At 38.9% G+C, this 26,902-nt stretch overlaps 6 protein-coding genes across 11 annotated transcripts; 3 read left to right on the top strand and 3 right to left on the bottom strand.

The window, feature by feature from the left end:
• Positions 1 to 2,210: 2,210 nt before the first annotated feature.
• Positions 2,211 to 5,065, top strand: LOC124544124 (DNA repair protein complementing XP-A cells homolog). Of its 4 annotated transcripts, XM_047122585.1 has the most exons (5): positions 2,211 to 2,379; positions 2,526 to 2,533; positions 2,883 to 3,051; positions 3,238 to 3,462; positions 4,016 to 5,065. In XM_047122585.1, the coding sequence occupies exons 3-5, from the start codon at positions 2,891 to 2,893 to the stop codon at positions 4,446 to 4,448; spliced, it is 819 nt and encodes a 272-aa protein (XP_046978541.1). In that variant the 5' UTR covers positions 2,211 to 2,379; positions 2,526 to 2,533; positions 2,883 to 2,890; the 3' UTR covers positions 4,449 to 5,065. The 4 variants fall into 4 exon arrangements, with proteins under 4 accessions (XP_046978541.1, XP_046978557.1, XP_046978533.1 ...); XM_047122601.1 differs by lacking the exon at positions 2,526 to 2,533; XM_047122577.1 differs by having other exon boundaries at positions 2,211 to 2,533.
• Positions 4,469 to 6,414, bottom strand: LOC124544151 (zinc finger protein 706-like). Of its 2 annotated transcripts, none has more exons than XM_047122620.1 (3): positions 6,302 to 6,414; positions 5,363 to 5,507; positions 4,469 to 5,041 (listed from the first exon to the last, which is right to left on the bottom strand). In XM_047122620.1, exons 2-3 carry the CDS (start codon positions 5,504 to 5,506, stop codon positions 4,952 to 4,954), a joined length of 234 nt encoding a protein of 77 aa, XP_046978576.1. In that variant the 5' UTR covers position 5,507; positions 6,302 to 6,414; the 3' UTR covers positions 4,469 to 4,951. The 2 variants fall into 2 exon arrangements, with proteins under 2 accessions (XP_046978576.1, XP_046978568.1); XM_047122612.1 differs by having other exon boundaries at positions 6,086 to 6,376.
• A 3,997-nt stretch (positions 6,415 to 10,411) lies between these two features.
• On the top strand, positions 10,412 to 14,063 carry LOC124543704 (probable malonyl-CoA-acyl carrier protein transacylase, mitochondrial). 2 transcript variants are annotated; one of them, XM_047121979.1, is made up of 3 exons: positions 10,412 to 10,948; positions 11,341 to 11,767; positions 13,608 to 14,063. In XM_047121979.1, exons 1-3 carry the CDS (start codon positions 10,593 to 10,595, stop codon positions 14,001 to 14,003), a joined length of 1,179 nt encoding a protein of 392 aa, XP_046977935.1. In that variant the 5' UTR covers positions 10,412 to 10,592; the 3' UTR covers positions 14,004 to 14,063. The 2 variants fall into 2 exon arrangements, with proteins under 2 accessions (XP_046977935.1, XP_046977943.1); XM_047121987.1 differs by having other exon boundaries at positions 10,413 to 10,948; positions 13,513 to 13,725.
• A 340-nt stretch (positions 14,064 to 14,403) lies between these two features.
• On the bottom strand, positions 14,404 to 17,990 carry LOC124543694 (very long-chain specific acyl-CoA dehydrogenase, mitochondrial). Its single transcript, XM_047121967.1, has 7 exons — positions 17,645 to 17,990; positions 16,663 to 16,852; positions 16,160 to 16,497; positions 15,940 to 16,081; positions 15,449 to 15,856; positions 15,183 to 15,366; positions 14,404 to 15,005 (listed from the first exon to the last, which is right to left on the bottom strand). Exons 1-7 carry the CDS (start codon positions 17,716 to 17,718, stop codon positions 14,470 to 14,472), a joined length of 1,872 nt encoding a protein of 623 aa, XP_046977923.1. The 5' UTR covers positions 17,719 to 17,990; the 3' UTR covers positions 14,404 to 14,469.
• A 1,886-nt stretch (positions 17,991 to 19,876) lies between these two features.
• LOC124529786 (phospholipase ABHD3) lies at positions 19,877 to 23,202 on the top strand. Its single transcript, XM_047103695.1, has 5 exons — positions 19,877 to 20,191; positions 20,266 to 20,435; positions 21,192 to 21,414; positions 21,492 to 21,696; positions 21,785 to 23,202. Exons 1-5 carry the CDS (start codon positions 20,087 to 20,089, stop codon positions 22,273 to 22,275), a joined length of 1,194 nt encoding a protein of 397 aa, XP_046959651.1. The 5' UTR covers positions 19,877 to 20,086; the 3' UTR covers positions 22,276 to 23,202.
• LOC124529792 (alpha- and gamma-adaptin-binding protein p34-like) lies at positions 22,963 to 25,675 on the bottom strand. The gene is made up of 3 exons (XM_047103707.1): positions 25,239 to 25,675; positions 24,952 to 25,133; positions 22,963 to 23,789 (listed from the first exon to the last, which is right to left on the bottom strand). Exons 1-3 carry the CDS (start codon positions 25,330 to 25,332, stop codon positions 23,247 to 23,249), a joined length of 819 nt encoding a protein of 272 aa, XP_046959663.1. The 5' UTR covers positions 25,333 to 25,675; the 3' UTR covers positions 22,963 to 23,246.
• Between the last annotated feature and the right edge of the window lie 1,227 nt (positions 25,676 to 26,902).

Here is a 26,902-nt window from a genome sequence, read left to right as displayed (position 1 = left end):
GTTACTTCTGAATAATGAATAATGTCTAATAAATGGCGCCAAACCAAGCGAAGTAATGTCAATCATAATAGGTGTCATAAAAATATATTAGATTACAATAAAACTGATTCAATAAAGCTTTATTTTTATTTATATTTTGTACAAAAAAAAATAGACACTGAATATTAACCTTCTTTTTTTTTTTAGTATATATTATATCACAATTAGTTAATACTAAATATTAAACGTATGTTTGTTTAATATTTTATAAAAGTTTGATAATCTATTTATTTAGTAAAATTGTAACTGTTCGTTGTCTGTGGTGTAGTAACCGTGGGGTAACTCAAAGTTAGTACAAAGAAAAAAAATTAACATCTAAAAAGTTTCTCGAAAAAAATGTCACCACCACCACCTTGATGTCCGAAAATCCACAACAGCGCGATTTCTCAGACATTTTCTGCCTCGCACAACCACTTTGTGGAACCAGCTTTCGCCGGCGGTTTTTCCGAACCGATACGACATGGGAACCTTTAAGAAAAGAGCGTACTCCTTTTTGAAAGGCCGGCAACGCACCTGCAAGCCCCCTGGTGTTGCAGGTGTCCATGGGCGGTGGTAGTCACTTTCCATCAGGTGAGCCTCCTGCTCGTTTGCCTCCTATGCCATAAAAAAAAAAAAAAAAAAAAGAAACAAAAAAAAAAAAAAAAAAATGTCGTCTAGTCCATTCAATTGAATTATTGGTTAACTAAGTCAATGATAATGGATGTGGTCAAAAAAAAATTCATAAAAATAGACGAGATAATAAAATTATTTGTATTGATTTAGGTAGTATGAAACAATGAATTTACAATTAAAATTACAAAAATATATATATCTCGTAATGTTGTAACGTAAAAATGCGACGAAAAGAACGACAAATCTATATATATATACATATAGCATCAGACCGATAGTTTTTTAACTTAAACTATTGCTAGTATCGATATTTTTGCACAATCGATTGCCAACAATTTCCGATAGTAATACTTTCTCAAAATAAATTGTTTAGCAGGTCAAATATAGTGTTTATTTAAAAACAAATTAAATTAAATTTATCCTAATATTTGTTTTTATCATTAAAACATTTTATACATAACAAGGAACAAAGACAAATTTAAATGTAAATAATGTTACTAATGTCAATTTTTTTTTTGTTTTTATATTTATAATAATATGGATAAAATTTAATATTTTGAAAATTCTATTAATGGTTGAATGTATTTCAATTCTTTATGTAATAGGTGCGAAAAATACTCATTTCACGGATCATTTTCAAAAGAATTTGTTAATATGATAGGTCAGTCAATTTTTCGATCGGTTTCTGTTTCTCTATTTTCTACTTATTTTTTTTTTTTTTTTACGACTTTCATGTTTTAGAGTAGCTTGTAGTCTCAGAGCTAATAAATGAGGAGAATTGCTTCAATTTCCCAAAAAAATCAACATTCAACAACAAATCAGGACCTTGATTCAAAGAATGTATTAATTTTGCTTAAAATTACTTATCCGAAACTGTCGAAACTAATAATTACAAAGTTTAAAATATTATCAAAATCAACAATAAATTTCACCCAGTTATAATTAATTAAAATATTCAACAAATAATCCCATTTTGAGAAGTATACTTACCTACCTACTACACGTAACTGCAACCACAAACTTTACAAAAAACAAGCACAACTGGTATTAATTTTTTTTTTTTTTCGAATGGACAGTTTCTTATGGCCAGAGTGGCCTCTACAGCGTCACCGGGCGGGGTGGTTTTAAAAATAAAACAACTATATTACTTATATTTAAAATGCAATACTATCAAGACATCGCTGGCTATCGATAGTCCAACACTATCGATAGTATTGACGCTATCAGTATTGCTGCCGGAGAGCTATCAATACTACTACCGATATTCTGAATAGTTTTCGAGGTCAACTATCGATAGTTTGACTAGTTGAATGTATTTAAGTACGGGTTTTTTTTGTTTTTTTTTTTCTATCGTATCAAATTAATTACATCCTTTTTTTTAAAACAACAACCAGCATGTTTCCTTTTTTGTTGATTTTCTTTTTTTTTATTGTTTTATTTTTTTTTTTATACTTCTTATTCTTTTCTTCTCGTTCGAGTCAATATACTTAAACTTTAGAGTAATACCAACATACTCTAAAGTCGCAGTCCCAAGTTTGACGTCTGTCACCAAAATTCCGAAAGCGCATATTTTTATACAGAGTTTGACTTTGTCATAAAGTGTATCAGTATTTTGTGCGGTACGATGCTATACGATACGATTCACAATATAGTATCTGTAATACGTATCTAGTATAATTTTGCAATTGTATTCTTTAAGTCATACATTTATGTGACATACTAACCTAAGTAAATATTTGTATTCTTTTGAATCACTTTATTTGCATTTTCAAATTTTTCCGTTTACTGCAAATACAAAAATAGAAAAATAATACAAGTCCACACATATAAAAATACAAATTATCATTTTATTAAAGTTTATTTCACATTTTAAGAATTACAGGTTAGTAAATAAATATTTAAATTAAATAGGTACGTTTAAACATCTATCTACCTAGTATTCCAACATCCTATCGTAAATCACCATAATGATCTTAATAAATAAATAAATTTAAGTAACAACAATGAAATATAAAATAAAAAAAGTGTTCTGTATAGTTTTCTTCTTTTAATTTATGTTTTTACATTTTTATGCATTATTATTTCATAATTATTACATGTATATTACTTAAGTGTATTAGAACATATATTTGAATTGTGGAATACATTTTGTTTGTTAATTCAATAATCAATATTCCATATTGTATGAAGTCACAATTAAACATAAATATTGACATATCATTCAATTTCAGATTACACTATGGACACAGTCAATGAGCATAAAGTAGATCACACAGAAGAAATTAATTTAAAAGTCGATAAGGATTCTAGCACACTAACTGCTGCACAACGAGCTCGGGCAGAACGGAACAGACAAAAGGCACGCGCATTAAGAGAGGCCCGATTAGTCCAACATCCTAAGTTAGCATTTATTGAATATTCTCAGTGTTGTACCTTATTGAGTAAATTTAAGAGGCAGGCACAAATGAGGTTGAAATAAAAAAATTGAAAAACTTTAATAATCAAAATAAATAAATGCAATTTTCACATACAGCCTTCTCACCTCATCAAGTATACTCATATCTTGTATTTCATTTTGTGTTGTAGAAATGAGGGATGTCAAAGAGTAGAAAGTAGGAATGCTAGTCGAGCCTTGGATTCCGGTGGCGGATTCCTACTGGAGGAAGAGCCTGCGCCCGAGGCAACGCCATGCTTGCGCCCCGCGCCCGTCGTGCACCGCTTGGAGCAGCCGCATTGTCTTGTCTGTGAACTGCCCTTCCCCCAATCATACCTATTCGACACTTTTGACTACAGTGTCTGTGACAACTGCAGGTACTACAGACTATTTTTATCATATTGCAATCAATTGGCACTGTTACCCTCAAAGCAGTGAAAAAGGACACTTTGATATTGACATAGCTATGTTTAAAATGGGTCTGTTTTTTAAAACTGTTAATACTTTATTCCCATACCATCACAAATGCAATTTTTTCTTAGACAAAGTGCTATACTATTTAGACATAATATTTATTTTAGGATTACTAAAAATAAAGTAGTTGGTACTAAGTATCTTGCTTTAATTGCAGTGTTAAGTCAAGTAAAAAATGTTATATAAAATAATTCAGTCTTACACCTTTACCACACTTAATAATTTCACTTGGCAACTATGATTTAATATTTGCCTCTTTGAGACTCTTATATAATACTCAAACATTAAAGTATGGGTCACAGCAGAACTCTCTTAAGAATCAATGTAAATAATAAAATCATAAAAATGATTATAGGACATCTGAATTAAACTACCACAAGTTTTTAAAAATGACAAAAATTGTGTCATCTACATTGAAGCCAAGATATCCTGCATAATATTTTTAACACGTTACAGGGACGACGAGGATGCACACAGTCTCATCACTCGCACAGAGGCGAAGAGCGAGTATCTCTTGAAGGACTGCGACCTCGACTCTCGACCTCCACCCCTGCGCTGTGTGCGGCGCCGCAACCCGCACCGCTCGCGCTTCGCTGAGATGCGCCTGTACTTGCGCGCGCAAGTAGAGGCGCGCGCCCTGCAAGTGTGGGGCTCGGCCGAGGAGCTGCAGCGCGAGCTGGAGGAGCGACGCGCGCGCCGCGACAAGGCCGCCGACACGGCCGCGCGCCGGCGCCTGCGCGCCCTGCGCATGGACGTGCGCTCCAGCCTGTACGACCGCACGCGCGCGCACCATGAGCATGCCTTCGGGCCTGAGACCTACGACGCAGCCGCGGACATTTATAGCCGTTCCTGCGAGTGCGGCCACGTCGAGACTTACGAGAAGATGTGACTCCGTAATGATCAAAGCCATTCAATTAAATAACGTGTATATTTTGAATATAATACCGTACACATGTGCAGATGAAGAGCACTGGAAGATGCGGTCGAGATGCCTTTGCGGCTCAATCGTAACGTCTCGGGACGCCTCTACCTTAACATGGTGTTAATACATACAATAAAATCGATGGTAAAACCAAATGCAAATTGTAAGATAATACAGTATGTTTGGTATTCTTAAACATAAAAAAAGCTGATACTAAATCAAAATAAAAAAATTGTGAATCACCACCATGACACCAACAATATTATTCCAAAGAGTAATGTGTATGGAATGATTTCTCAATCTAATTAATACATTTTGATGAAAGATTGTTTGCATTTAAATATAGTTGTATGTATGTTATATGCCAGTTATGAACCAACAGATAATTATATCAAGTTATAACAGTTACACTTTCTTATTCTTCTTTCATAAACTGTTGGTGTCATGATGAAAAATACTTTATTTCAGATTTAAATCGCCTTCAGGTCTTCTGGTAGCTCGTTTTTAGGGTGCTTGTTTTCAAAATGTTGTTTGTACGTTTTGGGATCTGGCATTTGAGCCTGAAATAAACAATGGTACATTAATGGTGTTCAACATTTTAACCTGCTCCTGCTTGTAATATAAGTGCTTTGAATTTGGTTTAAGCTGATTTACATAGAAAAAAAATATTTTTTTCAAGAGCTTTTTACACAACTATGGCAGTTGTAATGTAAAAATGAGTTACTATGAGCTTCACTTCACCTTAATTTTTAAATTTCTGAGCAAGTTTTGTTGGAATCTTTATATTTTCATTCCAGACAATTATGTCTTTATATTTTTAAAGTAACTGAAATTATTTTACTAATGTAAATTTTGATCTACTAAATAATTGGTAACTTTACCTTGCATATAGCACAGACATGAACAAGAGCTTTTTGAGCTGCTTTTTTCTGATCAGTTGCACTGTGGCCTTGTTGTTTTTTTAATTTGGATAATTTCTCTGCAGCCTTAGCTTGCGACTGAAGTTTCTGTTGTCCTCGAGCCATCCTATAAGTAAATAAAATATTCAGGCACTAAAATAATAATTTATTTTATTATAATGGCCTTTAATGTTTATTGTGGGATAATAGTTTTGGCATCCTACATCAAAATAAAAATTTGTTTTCAACTAACTCATAAAAAAATACCATTATTTGATTCAGCATAAAAAGTTTTTAAAGAAATTAAGTAATTTGTCTTATTTGGATTTATTACTGTTCCCACACTTCAATCATGTGTTATACTATAGTTCCTTTTATTTAAATAAAGCATGTACAGTTATTTGTAACATAATACCTCAATTAATTTAACAAATTTCTATTAATAAAAGTCGGTTATGACTAAGAAGTTCAATACCTACTAGATAACACAATTGATAACTTTAAGTAATCAATTGATCATTTACTTAATTAAAAGTAGATAATACTAAATAGCTTTACGTGGCTTTGGAAAGAAACAATGTAAATATTACGATACTTATGGTAGAATCGAATAAGGTAAAAACTGAAATAAATCGATAATTATAAAATCAATTAATGAAAAAAATATTGATATATAGATAAATTAAACAATAATATTTTACATACCTTCTTGATGATTAAAGAGTAATCGATCTTATGGAGAATTCAAGAATGATGGAATTCTCGAAAGTTGAAAGGTATGACCAAAATAAATATTATAATTTTGACAATCTCCTCGACAGTTGTTTATATTTTTTATTATACCCGCAGTTACGAACTTATATTTATAACGTAGCTATGAAAAACTATTTCTAATTTTGCCAGATGTTTAAAAATTAATACCTGTGAGAGACGTAGCCGTAAGGCGACAACTTAAAAAGGTTATAGAATAGCAATAGTTAATAGACTAGTGTTGCCAACTTGCCAGACGTCTTGAACATGCATTTAAGGCAAAGAAAATTGAATTTTTATTACATAAAATAAATAGTTTTTCTCTTTCGAATTACATACAAGGAAATAATTCACATTAAGCTTTAATTATAATTTTATAATAGTATAAAGCATTACAAAAATTACCGTATATTTAACGATTGACAATTGCCACAAATTAAATCTAATCAGAAAATTCTCTATAGGGTCACAGTCATAAATAAATTTTGGTTTTTTTTTGCTTCGAGGTTGGGTATTGTTTACTACACGTGCGCGATCTCATTAGATTTTTTTACTAATATCGCTTAGTTTCACTAATATTTGTATTGTCCTGTGTTGTTCCGTGTGTATTACTTGTTGTGAGGTAAGTTTATCTTTAATTAGTTAGTAGTTGGTGATGGAATCTGAGGAGCCCCCGGATGGGGTCGGAGGTGACTCCATATGTCATGATGTAGAGATTACTGAGGCTATGATTAGAGAAGACAGTAAAAAAGTCTTGAAGGCTACCAAACGCCCTCAAACCGCGGAGGAGAATGATATTATTATAAACAAAAAAGTTGCTTCCTGTCCTCCTAGCGCTTCCATCCAGCACACATTTACACTCCCCGAGTTTAGTGGCACTAAACTCAAGTATACCGACTCCGATCAAGGGCCTTTCATTGTCCACGTCTCTCGAGTGGAACCCGAGCCATCAGCTGGCTATAACATTAACCTGCTTAAATTTGCCCAAACTATTTACAAAAACAATGTCTCTGGTGTCCTCAAGGGAGGAATTAAATCAGCAGGACGCAACCGTGTTGTTGTTGAATTTCAGAATGCTTCCTCTGCTAATAATTTTATTGAGAATCCACTGTTTCAAGAGCTTAAATATAATATAATTATCCCAGCTTTCCACATTACCCGAATGGGTATTGTGAAGCAAATCCCCGTCGACTGGTCTATGGAGGAGTTCTTGAATTGTATTGAATGCTACAGCCCCGGTTGCCGGGCTATAAAAGCTAGAAGGCTGAATCGCAAATCTATTACTGATGGTAAAGCTGAGCGGCTACCGACTCAAACAGTTGTTGTTACATTTTTAGGTCAAACTCTGCCTGAGAGAACCTATTGTTGTTACACATCCCTTCCAGTAACCCTGTACTCCCTTCCCACTATCCAGTGCAATAATTGCTGCCGCTTTGGACATACCCAAGATAAATACAGGTCCAAACCAAGGTACTTTATCTGTGCTCAAGCTCATCCAGGACGTTCCTGTCAAATACCCCATAGTCAGGCTACATGTCTGTCCTGCTCCGGTTCACATATGGCTACTGACCCCAATTGTCCTGAACATATGAGACAAAAGCAAATAAAAATTGTAATGTCAGAGGAAAATATCCCATACCTTGAAGCCTCTAGCCTCTAGCCTCAAGCCTAAAAAATAGTAAAAGTCAAAAAATGGTTATTTGTATTTCAAAATGGAGGGTTAAATTCCATGTAATTAAAATAAACTAACACAAACAAAAAACAAATGATCCAGCAATGACAAACTGTTTTACAATATAAAATAAATTGATTTCGGTTAAGCTCATTGAAAAAAATAAGGTATAAGAGATAAGGAATAGTACAGCAACCAAAACACAATACAACAATATTCAACCAACAGCGGTTGAATACCCGCAGCTGGTGTGCGCACAAAGTACAGTCTCAAAAACAAAACCTAATTGTTATTAGCATGCCCTGCGATTGGCTGGCTATAAGAAATGAGAAACAAATTCCCACCGCGAGTTATAGTGCAGTAACCCCGCACATACCGCTGACGATGGAATATAGAACACAATCAAACTGCTTACACGCACATTCCATATTGTTTTCGTAAATAATTAATATTAGAATTTAAAATCAGTCTTGTAATAGCATTAGATAGATAAGTCAAAAGTAATTTATTAATAAAATATATAATTTTGTTAATTTTAAATAAATAAATACTTTTTTAAAAAGTCTTTCTCCGAACACCGTAACATAAGTCGCGACGGGATTTTTTTCTTATTTCTTATTTATTATTCCTTATAATTGAATGGGGATGTCCACTATTTTTGATTATTATCACGCTACATTGTCTGTCAAAAATAAAAAATAATAGTGAAAGAATTAATTCGATACGTCAATTAGTTTCCGAGTTATAAGTAAAACAAGTTGTTACGCACGACGCGGGCTGCCGGTGATGGTGTGACGTCATTGTACAACAGGCTCAATCTGGCTCACTCGGGCCGCCCGCGATTGCGCGCCCGCGCCGTCGAAATTATACCTTAAAAATGTCCAATCCAAATACTAGGAAATCATGTGTTGTGCCTAAATGTAAAAATACAACTACCTATTCGCCGGAAAAGTTGTTTTTTATAGTTCCAAAAGATGTTAAAAAAAATGATAAAAGCTATGAAGCGATTAGATCGATTACAATAGCGTATTCATGGCACATCTCGTCGCAGAGCTCGATACCCTCGAACATGTATTTCTCATCTATTTCATGCACTACCTGAGGAGGGGAATAAGAAACGACTACCTACGGTCGACAAAGTAAACGAGGCGATGGAGGCTATTTATTCCTTTCTGAAAGATAACTCCTACTAATGTCAATTTTCTATTAGCGAGTTAGTGAACCAAACAAATGAACATTTCGTTCCTGACATCAGAACGGTTGAAAAACATTTGCAAGAGAAGTATGGAGACGACATTCTCATAAGAGAAAATTAAGGGTGTAATTGCATGGTGTGCTTTCGAAATACCGGTTTCAAAATACTCTTTGCGACATGGGACGAAGAACAAAAAAGGATAATCACGAAGAAAGATTAAGAGTTATTCGCGAAGGTGCTGCGATAATCCGTGAAAAAGACGAAAAACGTGTGACAAAAATGACCACTTGTAATTATCATATTATGTAATTATTACGAATTTGTAGGTCGGATCACATTCTATAAGTTTATATTACAGTAATTTTTCGATACCCTTCACGGGAAAAAAGGAAACTTTGCCGTTTCGAAAATTCAAATCGTTTATAAAAAATACATATTATTCGATACAAGATTTTGTAGATGATAAAAATGCTTGAAATGAATACCTGTTGACTGGAAGTCAGGCAGGATAAATTACATACATATATAATTGTATTTAACTAATATGATTGTATTTTGTAAATGTTGAAATGTTGAACTACCTACTGAGTTTCTTGTCGGTTCTTCTCGGTAGAATCTACTTTCCGAACTGATGGTAGCTTCAATTAATTGTTAAATGACGATTCAAAGTGCTTGTAAAAGCCCACTTCAATAAAGTTTATTTTGATTTTGATTGCGAAAAATTATTTTTTCTCCCAAAATTCGTGTTTTTTTATCGAAATCTCCATAACGATGATCGATACATGAAAAATGTATAGGACCTTAATTGTAGATCGTACAAAAAGCAAAAAAAATGTATCTACTCGATAGGGAACCGACTTATGATAAAAAGAGATACTAAGCGCTACGCTTCCCGCGCGGCGTTTTGTGAAATGACGTCACAGCACTCGCGCGGCTGTTAGCGGGACTCAATATTTTTCGAAACTTTGTATGCCTATAAAATCAACTACTAGGTATTTTTGACTAAAACAAAAACTAGTGTATTTGTATACATACAGGCTTTACTGAGAAATTCAAGTGATTTGGCATATCTAGTAACATTCTCCATTGTGAATCGATTATCGGTGCTACCATCGCTGGATTCCGTTATTCCTTATTTTTTTTATTTTGCAATTGGCCTTACGTGCTGCTGTTCGTTTTACCACACTTCGTTGAAAAAATGCCCTGCGATTGGCTGGCTATAAGAAATAAGAAACAAATTCTCATCGCGACGGAAATTTTATTCTTATTTCTTATTTTTTAATTACGAATTGATTAACGGTGCTGCAATCGCTGGATTCCGCTATTCCGTATCACTTATTTTTTTTCATTGTGTAGTGGCCTTTATAGACATTGAAATTGATGTCAATCTTGATGTCACTTAAATGTCAAAATGCCACCTGTCATTGGTAGATAAATGATTGACAATTAAATGCCGTCATATTTGCACATTCGGTCAATTCTTCGTGTTGCTTAATAAAGAATTAAAGCATATGACTTTTGTATCGAATTAACTACTTAATTGTTAACTTAAACTATTTTTATTTGTATAATTCGTTTGGTATACCTATGCCTCGATGAAATCCTTACTTAGCCGTGTCATTTACTACACAGGGCAGCGATCTTTAAAACGTTCAGTAAATTCAAAAGCGGGTAACATAAATGAAAATGAAACTCCGTTGCGCAGACTTTTACAAGATGCTAGTGCATTTGCTGAGGTCGGTGCTGCTACGCCCGCTGAAGGAGAGTTAGAATGGGCCACCCAGCCGTACACAGTAAATTCCAAGAAAGAGACAACTTCATACATTGATCCAAAAGATACGACCATACTATTGTTTCCAGGACAAGGGTCACAGCATGTAGGAATGGGTCGACGCTTACTGGAAGTTCCAGCTGCTAAGGACCTATATGAACTTGCTGCTAGTATTGTTGGGTATGTTTATTATTAATAACTGGATATTCTGTATCTGTAAGTTTTTTATAATAAAAATAAGCAGTTCCTTATATACCAAGATTCAAGATTTTTTGATACTTAACAATTATTGCATGCTAACATCCAAAACACTTGGCAGCAATATTTTGCAAGCAAGTCAAAATAAAATCATATTCTTTAATATTTATTAATGATGATTGTGAAATTCAGAGAATAGAGTACACACATGCACTAAAGAGCTTTCTCTAGCTAGTGTCAGCATAAAGAGATAGATAAATAGTCATGGTCAAATTTGTATTCGTCACTAGTAACTACAGCCTCATTTTCAATCTCACTGAACTTGTTTGCAACCAGAATATCCATTAGTTTATTAACCATGATTATGATCGCAGCTGGGACGTGGGCCGCGTGTGCCGCGAGGGCCCTGAAGACGAGCTTCAGCGTCGCTGCCAGACTGCCGTCATGGTGACATCGCTGGGCGCACTAGAGCTGGCGCGTGAGACGCGACCTGGCGCGGTGGAGCGCGTGCGCGCCGTGGCCGGCTTCTCGCTGGGCGAGATCTCGGCGCTCGTCTTCGCGGGCTCGCTGCCCTTCGAGCAAGCGCTGCGCCTGGTGGAGCTGCGCGCGGCGGCCATGGAGGCGGCGGCGCGCGAGCGCAGCGGCGGCATGCTCACGGTTTGGCTGACGCCAGACGCCACGCTCGCACGCCTGCTGGCCGCCGCCCGCCAGCACGCCGTCTCGTCCGACCTGCCCGACCCAGTGTGCCAGATCGCCAATTACCTTTTCCCGGGGTGTAAAGTTCTCGCCGGAGACGAGGCGGTAAGTTTCACCGCCAAAATAGATTAGCTTGTATACTATGGGTACTCAGTTAACCTACAATATATTTATAAAATGATGGGAGGGACTAGTTTTGTTAAATTTTGATACTTAGGTAGAAATTGGAAATAAAGTTAATCTTAATCTAATAAACTTTGTGGCATTAGAAGAGTAAGATAAAAATTCATATTAATATTCTAATTACATGTAGTCATGATTAAATGATACAGAAATCGGTAATCAAGATTATAAATATGTACGTAGTTGGTCCCAAAGTTCTGTCACTGGCACATTATTTTCCAATTTCGAAGAAGATTTAAAAAAAGTTTAATTGCATTCCATTTTTGAATGTTTGTCAATTATTAAAAAACAAAAAGTTATCATTTGCCGCGATTTTTCACGATGGAGTGGACCGTGAAAGAAAACCGAATAGCAGTTTTAGCGTTGCACCGCTGTGGACACTCACCGAATACCATTTTCAAGTTGCTCAAAAATTTAAAAATATCGCTTAGGTTTGTTTATCGTACTATAAATAGGTACAATGAAGTTTCAAGTGTTGAGGATAAGAAAAGAACTGGCCGGCCACGCTCCGCAAGGACACCAGCAGTGATCAAAGCAATCAAGGCACGCATACGAAGGAATCCTGTCCGAAAACAGAAGCTGATGGCATTGCAGATGGGGGTCAGTAGAAAAACTATCAAAAAGGTGTTAAACGAAGACCTTAAGTTGCGAGCTTACAAAAAAAAGAGTGGACACCTACTTAACGCTCGTCTAAAAGCAAAAAGACTCAAAAGATCCCGGGTGTTGTTGAAACGGTACGCGAAAAATCGACATCGTGATATACTCTTTACGGACGAAAAAAATTTCGATATAGAAGAAAAGTACAATAAACAGAATGATAGAGTGTATGCTGGGAGCTCTGAAGAAGCAGCAAAAAGAGTTCCGCGGGTGCAACATGGGCATCATCCATCTTCAGTGATGGTCTGGTTAGAAGTCTCCTACCACGGACCAACTGAGGTTCATTTTTGCGAAAAAGGGGTCAAAACCAGTGCAAAAGTATACCAAGAGACGGTTTTGGATCAGCATGTCAAAGACCTGCCCAACACGTTATTTTTAGGACATCACTTTGTGTTCCAGCAAGATTCTGCACCTGCACATAAAGCCAAGACCACTCAAGCCTGGTTCGAGCGTCAAAACATCGACTTCATAAGACATGTAGATTGGCCTTCCTCCAGTCCGGACCTTAATCCTCTGGACTATAAAATTTGGCAAGTCTTAGAGAGGAAGGTGTGTGCTAAGCCCCATAAAAAATTGGACAGTCTAAAGTCAGCTATAATAAAAGCAGTCGCTGAAATAGTCATGAATATGGTGCGTGCTGCGATAGACGACTGGCCGCGGCGACTAAAGGCCTGTATTAAAAATAAGGGCGGTCATTTTGAATAATTTTAAGTTAATATAATTCCTTATTAAATGTTCTTTCATATAATATATAATTTATAAAAAACGGATTGGTACTTTTCTTTTTATCACAATTTTCATATATGACAGAACTTTAGGACCGACTACGTACAATTGATTTATCTTCATAAGACATACTATAGTATGTATTTAGGTTTCAGTTAAATATTTTCCGATTGTATTGTTACCATTGCGTCTTATACAGCTTTATCAAAACTTATAACAGCAATATTGATAATACTTAATTCTAAGTTAATTCCAAAAAAGCAATGATTATAAAATTTTATTAGATGCCCAAGTCCGGGCGGAGCGAAGACGGTGCACGGCATTATAACCACAGTCAAATAGAAAAGAGACCAATGAAACATAAGACAAGCATGCGCAGGCACTGCGGTTCGTGGAGAAGGAGGGGCGCGCATTCGGCGTGCGGCGCAGCGCGCGCGTGCGCGTGGCGGGCGCGTTCCACACGGCGCTCATGACGCGCGCCGAGCGGGCCGTGCGCGACGCGCTGCGCCTGTGCGACGTGAGCGCGCCGCGCGTGCGCGTGGTGTCGTGCGTGGACGCGCGCGCGTGCGGCGACGCGGCGGCCGTGCGGCGGCGCCTGGCGCGGCTCACGGCGGCGCCCGTGCGCTGGGAGCAGACGCTGCACGCGCTGTACGCGCGGCCGCGCGACGCCGCGCAGCCGCTCACGCTGGCGCTGGGCCCGGGCGGCGCGCTGCGCTCCACGCTCAAGCTGGTCAACGCGCGCGCCTGGGACTGCTCGCTGCAGGTCGACGTCTGACGTGTACATCTCGTGTAAATATTAGTTAGGTTTTGTAGCTGTATTAAACTGTGTTCTCGAGTCCTGTCCGTTTTATTGCACGACCGCTTCCCGATTCTTCGGCCCCGGTTGACGACAATTGGTCATTTTTCTGTTTACAGTACGTTTGTGTAATACGTACATGACCATTTAGTACAGTATACACTGGTTATGAAAATAGTAAAATAATTATTTTTACCGTACTAAAATTACATTTCGTTAATTTTAGTTAGAAGTCGCTTACGCTTGGTCACAATATTTGATTGTGAGTACTGTAAGTGCGGTAGTTGAGTGATATAATGCGAAGATTAAAGACCGACGGGTGAAGTGAAGATAATCGATTAACAGTCTGATATAAAAGACGGAAGAATGAAACGACGGATCAATATCTAAAAATATATATATTTATAACGAAAATAATTTAATCTATCCGTGCGTTTTGCTGCGGTCAGACGTTGTGCGGGGTGCGCGAGGGCTGTCCGCCGGCCTCCGCCACGGCCTGGCCCAGCGACGTCAGGCGCTGTCCGTGGCGCAGCGCCCGCGGGGCCAGCGCGCCCGCCAGCGAGCCCATCCGCTCCGTCGCCTCCTCGGCCCACGACTCCGCCAGCCCCATCTCGTGCTGCGCCGACGGCAGCTGCAGGCGCTGCGCGCGCGAGGCCCGCGACAGCACGGCGGCCGTGGTGTAGGCGTCGATGGCGCCGGCGGCCAGGCGGTTGAGCACGAGCTGCTCGTCGAGCACGCCGCGCCCGTACTTGCGCAGCGTGGCCTCGACGCAGGCGCCGTACTCCAGCACGCGGCGCGCCAGCTCGCGGGCGGCGCCGCGCAGCTCGGGCGCCACGAGCGGGTCCAGGTCGGCGCCGCGCGCGAGCCCCACGGCGCGGGTGGCGCGCTTGCCCGCCTCGCTGAATATGAGCCCGAGGTGCGCCGTCGGGTTTTTGAAAGCGCGCATCAGCTCCTGCAGGTGCGAGCCGGCGAACTGGATTCCTGTGGATCGGAACGCACGGTTACTGGATTCTTCGCAGCGCGAAGGCCATCTCGGTGGGATGCATACGACTGGCTTTCAAAGATAGCGTTAACATTTTAAAACGAGATCTATAAGAATCTAATGAGCATCAAGCTTGACTACAATATTATGAATTGCATTAGAAACATCCGTGAAACCTGTGAGCGCCACGAAGAGACGCAGGATGTCATTGGTGCCCTCAAAGATACGGAAGATGCGAAGGTCGCGCAGCACACGCTCGAGCCCCGTCGCCTTCATGTAGCCCATGCCGCCTAGGATCTGGATGGCTTCGTCCACCACTGTCCACGCCGAGTCCGACGCGAACACCTTCGAGATCGCCGCCTGCGCAGAGACGAGCGTCATGAGCCGAGCCACTAGGCGTTCTCCCTAGTCCCTACCACATCCTCCCCCACGCGCGACCTACCTCGAGGTGGTAGTCCTGGCAACCGGAGTCCATGTTGCCGCTCACCATGTAGGCCAGCGACTCGGTGACGTACTGCAACATAGCCATGCGCGCCAGCTTTTCCTGCACGGCGCCGAATTCGCACAGGCGCTTGCCGAACTGCACTCGCGTGGCGGCGTGCTCGGCCGCCTGGCGCAGGGCGGAGCGCTGCGTGCCGGCCAGCGCCGCCGCCATACCGAAGCGCCCGTTGTTCAGGATGTTCATCGCCACCTTGAAGCCGTTCCCTACGCCGCCTAGCACGTTAGCGATGGGAACCTTCACGTCCTCGAAGTAAACCTCGGTGGTGTTGGAACAGCGGATGCCCATCTTGTTCTCGGGCGGGCCCGACGATACGCCGCCGAACGAGCGCTCTACGATGAATGCAGTCACCTGAAACACGAGCGGCTCGTATCTGGCAGTTCTCAACTCCGTGGAGTCAAATTCGGCCACGATAATCTGTAAGATTGACTGACCTTATCGACGGTCTTCCCATCCTTTTCGACGGGGGTTTGAGCGAAAACTGTCATGATTTCTGCAATACCACCGTTGCTGATCCAGATCTTTGAGCCATTAAGGATGAAATGTTTGCCATCAGGGGCCAACACAGCTCGCGTTCTGTAAGAAATTATTTCATTCAAGTTAAAATGTCATGCTGCATATGACTTCACTCTTGAACTTGGATGCAATGATTACTTGATTGATCCGGCATCGGAGCCCGATGACGGCTCAGTCAGGCAAAAGGCGGCATACTCCCCGCCCGTCACGCGCGGCAGATAGTGCGCCTTCTGCTGCGGGTCGCCGAACAGCAGCACACCTTTGAAGCCGATGGACTGGTGAGCGCCCAGGGTGATGCCCACTCCAAGGTCGTGCGCGCCGACCACCTCCACGAGACGCGCATACTGGGTATTGGATAGACCTAGGCCGCCCAGATCCGTCGGGACTTGCAGCCCGAATGCGCCCAGCTCCCACAAGCCGGCTAGTGTACCTTCCTCAATCTGTGCGTCCGCATCGTTCTTTGAGGGGTCATTGACCTGATAAGAGCAATCTATTAATCTTTGAACTTGATTTAAATACCAGGTATAGGAGAGAGTTCAGAGACTATTCATGATGCTATATGTAGTCATAATCAATCCATTTTATCCACTAACTGGCTAATAGGAAGAAGTGTTGAATAATATTTAAGCAGTTATAAATACCTCTTGAAAGAATTTTTCAACAGGAGGTACAAGCTCAGTGAGAGTCTGTCGCTGGTCATCAGAGAGTGGTTCGGGGAAAGGGAAGACCTGCGAGGGCTCAAACTGTCCGCGAAACAAGTTGAGAGTGAAAGAAGTGCTTTGACGTGCACTGCGCGGTGCCTCAGCTGCTGCCGCTGTCGCCTTGCCACGACTATAAAGAAATTAAATCACATCATCCTTATGTAATAAACAAATAAAATAAAAAAATTGGAATATTGATACAAAAGATTGCTGCGCCAACCCCAAATAAAATTGGGAAAAGGGCAGGAGGATGATGATGATACAAAAGATTATGAGAATTATTCTAACATAAGTTAGTCTCAGAATTTAACTATGATATTAGATGGTTTGAAAATTTACTACAAATTATAAGTTTTAACATTTATTGAACAAACCGATTAAAAAGTAGTACCCCAAAGTATTGCTTTTTATAAGAGCTTTTACCATAATTGCACAATATTTTATAATAAAGAAACAAATATATATTGATTATATTCCTTTATTAAATTACTGTAAAGTAAAATTAATGTGATGATTATCTTTGATTAAATATTTTTTATTGAAAACATTACTGGAATCTTTATTAAAATGAAATAGTTCATGTATTTTTTAAATTTAACTCAAACATTAAATTATACACATAAAAAATACCTTTTGACATCACTAACATAAAAATTAGCACTATAAAAACATTCTGATATTTTTATAAATATTTATATTACTTTAAAAGTCAATGTTTTATATTTATTTTAAATTAATATCTATTTTAGACACAGTTTAAAAGTTTAAAATATGTGACATAATAATTCTATTTTTAAAACATTTTAATAAGTTGATATTGAGATGCCCTAGATAGTTATTTGGGCAAAAGTACAAAGTCCAAGGTGGTGACAGGAGAGTAGATCATATGAATGTGAAATGAATTTGTGGACTTTGCCCTCACCTATGAACTGCTATCAGCCTGTTGCTGCTGCCGATGCAACGACTGGCACATGCTACTAATTTTGTTCCCTTCATCTTCACAATTTACAATAAGTAGGTCATCAATTGAAAATAATTAAAAAAATATATTATTTATCAAGATAACTGATTTAACATGGTAAATTTAATCGACGTTTCTATGCGTTTGTATTGCACTATAAATTTAAATTACAAAATCTTAATGATACTGTTATTACTTAGAAAACCAATCGTCGATTAAGATACAAAATAGCACCATAACGAAGACTCAAAGTTTGCATCACTGTCATTCTGACATTAGCAAACTTAGTACCGTAAACCGATTAGGTACCGACCCAAACTCACTAGTTCACTGTCCAAGTGTCATTTTCTGACAATTCGACGGGTTTGGCTTGGGCTCTTGGTCCTTGTAAAAAGTAGTCTGTAGGTACTGCGCAATAAAACATAATAATTATAATATTATCTTTGTACTAATCCCTCATAATAGCAGAAGCTAAAACACAACAAAAGGTGGACAGATTACTTAAACCATATTTATAAACAACCCTTACAAGGGATGTTTTTAAATATATTAATAATAGAATCAAATGTATTTCATTAAAGTAATATTCTCAATTAAAATTTTTTCATCGTCAGTCCTTATAAACTACCATCCTTTCGGAAAATAGTCTCCACTCTCCAGCGTAAAGAAAAAGCAAGAAACTCGCATCGTTGCTCTTTCCCGAATCGGCGTGCTTAATTTGACCATCAATAAGTAATGCTTCGATGTCTCAAGTCGATGTTACAAATCTATTCTTATTTCTTGTATTAATATTAATTGTATGTTTATCAGCTTTTATGGAGCACTAATAGTCGCTCACGCATTAGGGTGTTTGTTGTCGGTATTTGACAAAAAATCCTATGTCCCTTCTTGGAGATCAAGTTTGCTTCATACCAAATTTCATCAAATTCGATTCACCGCTTTGGTCGTGAAAGTGCGACAGACAGACAGACAGAGTTACTTTCACATTTATAATATTAATATAGATTTTTTATGTTCTTCTTTATAAAGATTATATAAAATAAATATAATAAATATATTGTGAAGCAGCCGTTAATACACCTTAAAGAAAGATCTTTAAATTATTCGCGTAAAGATATCTTAAAACTAATATTTTTTATATTTTTTGCTTTAGGTACCACATTACAGTCCATATCGTCGTAACTCGTCTTGCAATACATATGTTCTTGAGTTTTAGAATAACTTTGATTGCATAAATGACACTACTTAGTTTTCTTACTAGAGCATACAAATGTGTATCTCACTGAAATTTGGAATTAGGAGTAATCTCTAGAAAAACCGTCAATTAAACAAACTCAAGTCTTTCATTCCTCGAATTAACCGAAGAAAAATTTGACTTGATATTTGATAGGGAAAACAAAATACATTTAGTTTTTATTTGCATTTACGACCAAATTATTTATGTCAAGCCCTTAAATACTAAAAATGAACCCTGTGGTATACCTCTGAGGAGTCTGCTCTGCAAAATCCGTGACAACAGAGTCATTGCTTTTGTAGTTGCGAATGTTACCTGATAGTTTGTCTTGGATTCTTTTGATTAATTTGTTCGCAGTGATAATTCTTAGGTGCAAGAATGGCACAGCCAATGACTGTTTTTATTGCGCCTCCTGAGAAGTCAGTAACTAATGTAGCTTCAATAATGTCTTAATAACCTACTCAGCGACAAGACTAATTTCAGAATTGTGCAGTGTTTCTTCTCAATAATTGATAAAATTCTAGAGCAAGCACATTTTGATTAAATTCAGTACCATCTCTGTTTGGCAGCAGCGAACCCTCACGGCCTCAGCACAGCAGTCAGCGTACCTGACGGAAAACTCCGCCGAGTAAGACGATTTTCACCAAACAGGGCGTGATCATTGCCGTTGATAAAATGGAGAAATCGATTACTTAAAAATGAAATACTTTGAAATTAATTCAATAAAAATGTAAAGAAAAACACGATATCCATTTACAAGGATAGAGATGAAGTACCTACCTACCTTATAATAGTTTGCCTATTGAAATATATTTTACCATTGCTTTACATCTGAAATTATGTTTTTCATTTAAAAAAATAAATAAATGTTTATGTTAATTTTCCACCTCAATTTGGAAATCACAAAAATATATTTTAAATTCATACTTACAATTACTTACAACTAATGTCACTGTCGAATTGAATTTGAAGTTAATAGTGATTTGTGAATTGTTATGAACGATTTTAATTTTAGGTTTAGTTTTAATTTAACATTTACCATCAGTGCAGTGTTCACTGTTCAAGTTCAGTTCATCGTCAAATATTAATTATCTTCGATATGTTAAATTGCTTTGGTTTATACATTTGTTTATGATCTTCCTAATTTTGTTAATAATAAATATTTCAACATGTTAGGAGTATTTTTGTATATTTTCGAAGTGAAAAAAGAATTATTAGTATGTTTTTCGTTATCATTGTTGTACATAACCTATTATCTCGTGGAAGTCGTCAAGGTAAAATCAATCAACATTGAGTGAGTGAGTAGTCAAGATGCACCTATATTAACATTATTATATTTTTATTACAGAAGCCAACGTTGATTTGTCGCAAAGGAGAGTTTCGACAATTTTTGGAAGAAAATGTTCCAATTCTGAGTGAGCCCTACTGGCCGACACCTTGGTGTGTCGAGTCTCGATTACAAACTGTTTTAGGCTCAGTTTTGCGCTCACATTTGCTTTCACATATACACTATCGGCGGTATGTAGCCAATGCTCTTGGTTAAATCCAGACCATATATTTATCTTCAGAGTCTTAATAACATCATAATATACCTTCTATGTATTTTTGGGAACTTATCAAATAAGTCTTACTTTTTTCTTAGTTGGTAAAGAACTGAACTTTTCCTTTAGTTGGTAAAGTAATATGTGGTAATTGGGTAAACCATATAAGTTCTAGTTAGATAAGTATATGTTTAAATACTTTAGCTAAACCAATCATAGATTCTAGATTTAAAAATGAGATTGTATTTAGTGAGTATCTCAATTGATTTCATATCAACTTGATAACCAGTATCAACAGTACATTTCAATTTTGCTGGTGTGCTTAAATGATCTAATTCACCAATACGTCAAGTAACATATACCTACACTATGTCCTTTTTTTAAAGTAACTTAATTTTTTTCAAAAAGTAGCTGTACTTTGCAGATTCATTAACAACCAATTTTTTCAAAAGGGAAATGAAATAGAAACTACTTTGTATCATTTTGATGGATAATAATTTGATGATATTTTAATGACTGTATGAGTCATATATAAACAATATATACCAATGCATAGTAGTATGTCTGTTCGAGATCAATATACTGCAACACAGTTTGACCAATTACCATTAAACTAGACACAACATATATTGATTATATTTATTTTGATCATTAGTCATGTGTTTATTAAAAAAATTGTATTAACTAGCCATTAAGCATAGAATTTCGATACTGATACTTTTTATGCAAATAGGGAAATACTGCGATTGTCTGATGGTGGGCAAGTTGCTCTCGACTGGGCGGAAATCGAAGAGGAAACGGAAGACGGCAGTCCCCGGCCGGTGATGCTCGTGCTGCCCGGGCTCACGGGCGGCTCGCAGGCCGACTACGTGCGTTGTCTCGTGGCCGCAGCCCGCCAGCTCGGAGCGCACTGCGTCGTGTTCAACAACCGCGGCCTCGGCGGCCTGCCCCTCACGGTGAGGCTCTCACGCGACCCTCGCGTAAACAACAAATGTAACAATGACCGACGCTTATCGTCACTTCCTGCCCGTAGACACCTCGGCTGTACTGCGCCGTCTCGCACGCCGACCTGGCAGAGGTCGTGGAGGCCGTGAGCGCGCGCGGATCGCCGCTGCTGGCGGTGGGAGTGTCGCTGGGCGGGCTCATCCTGGGGCACTACCTCACCGAGCACGCGGAGCGCGCCGCAGTCGTTTTGCGCGCGGCGTTCGTCGTCTCCTCACCGCTGGACGTCATCAAAGGTGGGCCATCGGCGCTCGTGTTGGTACGAGGAGTATTGTTCGTTACTGTGCATTCGTTTCATTTCTCTCGTATTGCGTATTCCCTCAGGAGCGGAGTGCATCGAGCGGCCGCCGCTAAACACGCTGCTGTCGTGGCACATGGCGCGCAACCTGCGCAACACGGTGCGCGCGCACGCGCCGCTGCGCCGCGGGCCGTGGGACTGGGCGGCGCTGGAGCGCTGCCGCTCGGTGCGGCAGTTCGACCAGGCCTTCACCACCAAGCACTTCGGGTTCCCGTCCGTGGACGACTACTACCGCGCCGCCAGCCTGCGCGACAAGCTGTGGCGCGTGCGCGTGCCGCTGCTGTGCCTGTGCGCCGCCGACGACCCGTTCCAGCCGCGGGCCGTGCTGCCGCTGGCCGAGGCGGAGCGCAGCGCGTGCGTGGCGCTGGCGGTGACGGCGCGCGGCGGCCACATCGGCTTCCTGGAGGGCTGGTGGCCGGCGCCGCCCGCGCGCGCGCCGCACGCGCAGTACATCGCGCGCATGTGCCGCCAGTACTTCGCCGCTCTGCTGGCGCGCCCGGCGCCGGCCGATCGCTAATGACGCGCTAATGTCAACTGTTTCGCAGCAATAGGTTCATTACTTCTGTTACATTTATACGACCAAGTTTCTGTCGACGACGATACGCTGTAAAGCACGAGCACTGACCGGCATTTAAAATTAAGTATTATATTGTTTTGTTGCACAGAGTTGTATAAAGTAAAATATATAAATAAATATACATATTATTATACGGTGGCAACTGGCGCAGAGAGCCAGTGTCTGTTGTGATATTGAGAATAAGTAACAAGTAAAACCCACTGAATAGCAATTCTAGGCATCGAGAAGCAGTATGGTTAGATTAAGTCAAGACATTATTTTGTTTGAGAGTCCTAAGTGTAAATGTAGGTTGAAATTTATTTACAGCAAGAAATTTATTTACAGAGCTTCTCAGCCGAGTGAAAGATATATAAAGTATATTCATAAACGTAAGTGTTGTGTAAATTGAGACTGAAACGATCTTTCACGCCTACTCCCGTATGTGATACGAACGGAATGGGACGCAACTACCGACACGTCGCTGCAGGCTCCGATGTCAGATCGAGTTATCATCGTGACTATACATTTGTATAAGACATTTTTACATTTCGCTCTATCGACATTCCCATTTTACGTGCATCGAATACTTTACATAAAATAGATTTCGATGTGTCGGCGAGAGAGAGGTGATGAATGAAAATATCAATATTATTTATGGCATAAATATTTATTGTATGTACAATGTTTTCGTCCAAAGAGATAATAATTAACAAATCTGTGATGTTAGAGCACAACGCACGGCCTGCGCTTAATATAGTCCGTCGGCGGAGCGCGTACTAGGCTAGGTGTTACCGTCGTTACATTAAATATTTATACGTCGTTATCGCGCTCGACCGCACATATCTGAGTTTTTATCGTTTATATTGAATAAATATGCATCGAACCGAAGCATGGAGTTTCATTTCAAACACGGGGGGGTCACGCGGGCGCCGTCACAGCGCCGGCAGGTCGGCGCCCAGCGCGCGGCAGAAGGCGGCCACCAGGCTCTCGGCGCGCCGCAGCCGCTCGGCCCGCGCCAGGCCGCGCGCCTCCGCCCCCGCCGCCCCCAGCGCGCCCAGCGCCTCGGCGAACGCCTCCGCGCGCTCCACGGCCCCCTCGTCGTCCTCCTCCTCCTCCTCGAATACGCCCTCGTACTCCTCGTCCGACGAAGTCACGTCCGCCGGGGCGAGGGCGCGGGCGGGAGCGCGGTGCGCGGGCCGGTCGAGGCGCTCGAGGCCGCGCCAGGCGTGGGCGTGCAGAGCCGCCCGCACCCTCTCCGCGCCGTAGGTGTCCGGGAAGGGCGCGTCGGCGTCGTCGTCCGAGTCGTCGGCGCTCTCGCGCAGCGGCACGAGCTCGTAGCGGCGGCGGCGCGCCCAGGCGAGCAGCGCGGGCGGCGCGCGCGCGCCCGCCGTCACGAGCAGCCGCACGTGCGCGCGCTCGCCGGCCGCCGCGCGCGCCCAAAGCTGCTCGGCCACTTCGGAAGCATTGTCGTTGTCCTGTTTCGTTAAATATATAACTTAAAACAAATAAAAAAATTATACATAAAGTATTTCTTAAATATTCTGATGCCATTTAGAGATACTTTATATTTGACAGATTTATTTCTTTGACTTTAACTGGCACTTTATTCTAATAATTGTGGATGATCAGTTCGGTGTGCCAGCATTGTAACAATATTTCTGATAATGTTGTATATAAATGAAATGGAAAAAAATGTGTTTCTAAATGATTGAATGTATTAGACCGTTTTTCTATTGTTCTCAAAACGCCTTATATTTGGGGATATATTATGTGTTGACTTCACAGCCACATTGTATATTTATAAACTATTACATGTTTAGTGTTTAAAGACATGTAGTCTAATAAAATACATCAATACTAATTACTGTTAGATGGTAGATATTTACGGTGAAGTATAGGGGATGAGGAAATATATAAATTAGTACTTTATATTGTTGTTCCAGTTAGATGGGGAAGTAAACTACAGTAAGTAACAAACCCCATGGTTATAAAATCTTAGTTCTCAAGTTTTGGGCACATTGCAAATAAAAGGGATGGTATTTCTGACAGTATGAAAATCTAACAGCCATAGTTACCATATACTTATTTTCCCGGTTGCCTACACAAATTAAATAACATTATGAGCCAAATATTTATCTGCCTCTCAGTACTGTAATTTTTATATATCCTGCTAAGGAATCAATGAATACCAAGTCGCACACATTTAAATTTTACTAATGTCTTATTTATCAATATTTATTATATATTTATTATGATTATTTTTATTTATTTGTAATATTTATTATGATCCATATGTTATTTTATACTATGGGAAATAAAATCCGTAATCCACAAAAGATATACAGAATAAATAATGTAATAGTATCACAATGCTTTATATATTGATTGGCTTGACTACAGTAGATGATATACATATGCAACACAAGCTTATAAAATATCAGATACTGAGAAGTGGCAATTGGAATAAGGACTCTCAAGTTAATTAATAATAGCTACCTAAAGAAGTCAATCTAAGACAAATTATCAATCTCGTTGTATAATTCAAACACTTAAATGATGTTAATACCTACTTTAAAATTGCTCACCACATAGAAGATTAATCAAAAATTTTTATAAATAGATTATTGTTAAACTTACCTCATCCTTTGTGATGAAGATTATGTGAGCCTCAATTTGATCCGCTATTGTGGGAGGTGGAGACTCATTGTCAGCGACTGAATACATTTCTACATCTACTCTGTAGTATTTGTTAATGATTGACCACACTCTGCTCTGTGTTATTTTCCCATCATTTTCTAATATTTTCTCACCAATAATTTCTGAAATTGCAATTTTTATACATTTTACATTTTGGTACATTTAACATAATACATATTTATGTTAAATGTACCAAAAGTAAGTACATTCAAAATAAACTGTTTTACCTGATAACAATACAGATGCACTAGTTAAATCAAATGCACTTATTAGTATTATAGGTAATGGACGATTTATCGTAATATCAGCACAAGCCTCCATAATAGTTCTTTAATAGTATATACCGTATTACAGTTACAGTTTTCTTGTAGATATGAATGTCAAGCATTCAGTTGTATTAATTTTGGCTAAAATACATTTTAGATTGAGTCGTTTTGGTTTATCTTCTTTAATAAGAAAATTATAATATTCTTTAAACAATGAATAAAGTAATAATCATTTTGTGCTTTTGGTCATAATTAATTAAATAAGTTTCTTTGTAATTTGTATTATTTTCTCAATTGACAGTAACGATAACAATGAATTACGACGGACGTCCAAAGTCAAACTTTAGACGTCACGTCAGACGACCGACGTCTGAGTTAACACTTTAGACTCTAAAGTGTTAACTCTAAAGTGTTAACTCTGATGTTTGTAGATTTACTATCGTTTTTTTTCATTGGTAATGTATTTTTTTTCTTTTTATCATGGCGTGGATCTATGGTATATATATGAGCCGAGATGGCCCAGTGGTTAGAACGCGAGCATCTTAACCGATGGTTGTGGATTCAAGCCCAGGCGGGCACCACTAAATATTCATGTGCTTAATTCGCATGTGTCATTTTTAATATCAATTTCATCGCCATATTATGTCTGTTCCACTAACCCGCATTTGGACAGCAAGGTGGAATATGTTCCAAACCTTCTCTGCAAAGGAAAAGGCCTTAGCCCAGCAGAGAAAAAAATATTGGCTGTTAACGTAACATGTAACGTTTGGTATGGTATGTAGTTGAACATTGAGGTGTATCAAATCTATACACATAAAAAAAATTTAGTGTCCTAAAGATTCAAGCGTTATCTGAAAATTTTAAGACTATATATTGCTTCAAAGCAAAATTTAAAATAAAATAATAGACACTTGCTATGATTGACGCGATGTACTATGATTGTAACATAGTACATCGGACGGTTGGTAGGACGCGAACAACAGGCAATAACTGCTATAAATATCGATTACAAAAATCCTTATTAAAAATCATTGTTAAATTATTGTTCCCAATTCTTTTGGTTGGGTCGCTTTATCTAGTATAACTCTTTTTAGAAAAAAAAATTAAAGATAATTGAATTATAATTTGAATAACGCATTCCATCGTTATATTGACTGTTATATATTATCTTGTATTTTCTATTTCACATCACTAGCCCATTTGTCAAAAACATCAAGCTAACTTGAATCGGCTATAATATAATATTTTTGTACTCTTTAATCTATATAGAACTAGAATATTGCTTCTTTTCTTGAAATAAAAGTTATTTTTATTATCATTACATCAATCGTAGATTTATAAAGTTAGATGTATTTTTATCTTTAGCAAATGAAATCTAGAAGGTTTTAGGATTTTTTCTTTTATTTCAGTTGGGATAGGCAAAATACCTTATAATTTGTTTTCAATAATTATAAAATAATATACGAACGGAATGGTACGCAAACTACGGACACGTCGCTGCAGGCTCCGATGTCAGATCGGGTATCATCGTGACTATACATTTGTAAAAGACATTTTTACATTTCGCTCTATCGACATTCCCATTTTACGTGCATCGAATACTTTACATAAATAGATTTCGATGT

Source organism: Vanessa cardui, chromosome 1 (assembly GCF_905220365.1).
Source record: "Vanessa cardui chromosome 1, ilVanCard2.1, whole genome shotgun sequence".
Lineage (NCBI taxonomy): Eukaryota > Metazoa > Arthropoda > Insecta > Lepidoptera > Nymphalidae > Vanessa > Vanessa cardui.
This window is presented reverse-complemented; position numbering and strand designations above follow the sequence as displayed.

Coding starts and splice junctions, on each gene's coding strand:
- LOC124544124 (XM_047122601.1), top strand. CDS start 2,891: ATGGACACAGTCAATGAGCATAAAGTAGATCACACAGAAGAAATTAAT. Junction 3,052..3,237: donor CGATTAGTCCAACATCCTAA/GTTAGCATTTAT, acceptor TTTGTGTTGTAG/AAATGAGGGATGTCAAAGAG. Junction 3,463..4,015: donor AGTGTCTGTGACAACTGCAG/GTACTACAGACT, acceptor AACACGTTACAG/GGACGACGAGGATGCACACA.
- LOC124543704 (XM_047121979.1), top strand. CDS start 10,593: ATGAAATCCTTACTTAGCCGTGTCATTTACTACACAGGGCAGCGATCT. Junction 10,949..11,340: donor CTTGCTGCTAGTATTGTTGG/GTATGTTTATTA, acceptor TTATGATCGCAG/CTGGGACGTGGGCCGCGTGT. Junction 11,768..13,607: donor TTCTCGCCGGAGACGAGGCG/GTAAGTTTCACC, acceptor AAGCATGCGCAG/GCACTGCGGTTCGTGGAGAA.
- LOC124529786 (XM_047103695.1), top strand. CDS start 20,087: ATGTTAGGAGTATTTTTGTATATTTTCGAAGTGAAAAAAGAATTATTA. Junction 20,436..21,191: donor TCACATATACACTATCGGCG/GTATGTAGCCAA, acceptor TTATGCAAATAG/GGAAATACTGCGATTGTCTG. Junction 21,415..21,491: donor TCGGCGGCCTGCCCCTCACG/GTGAGGCTCTCA, acceptor TCCTGCCCGTAG/ACACCTCGGCTGTACTGCGC.
- LOC124529792 (XM_047103707.1), bottom strand. CDS start 25,332: ATGGAGGCTTGTGCTGATATTACGATAAATCGTCCATTACCTATAATA. Junction 25,134..25,238: donor TGCATCTGTATTGTTATCAG/GTAAAACAGTTT, acceptor TTGCAATTTCAG/AAATTATTGGTGAGAAAATA. Junction 23,790..24,951: donor TCTTCATCACAAAGGATGAG/GTAAGTTTAACA, acceptor TTAACGAAACAG/GACAACGACAATGCTTCCGA.
- LOC124543694 (XM_047121967.1), bottom strand. CDS start 17,718: ATGAAGGGAACAAAATTAGTAGCATGTGCCAGTCGTTGCATCGGCAGC. Junction 16,498..16,662: donor TTGAAAAATTCTTTCAAGAG/GTATTTATAACT, acceptor TGCTCTTATCAG/GTCAATGACCCCTCAAAGAA. Junction 15,006..15,182: donor TCTCTTCGTGGCGCTCACAG/GTTTCACGGATG, acceptor TCCGATCCACAG/GAATCCAGTTCGCCGGCTCG.
- LOC124544151 (XM_047122620.1), bottom strand. CDS start 5,506: ATGGCTCGAGGACAACAGAAACTTCAGTCGCAAGCTAAGGCTGCAGAG. Junction 5,042..5,362: donor ATGTCTGTGCTATATGCAAG/GTAAAGTTACCA, acceptor TGTTTATTTCAG/GCTCAAATGCCAGATCCCAA.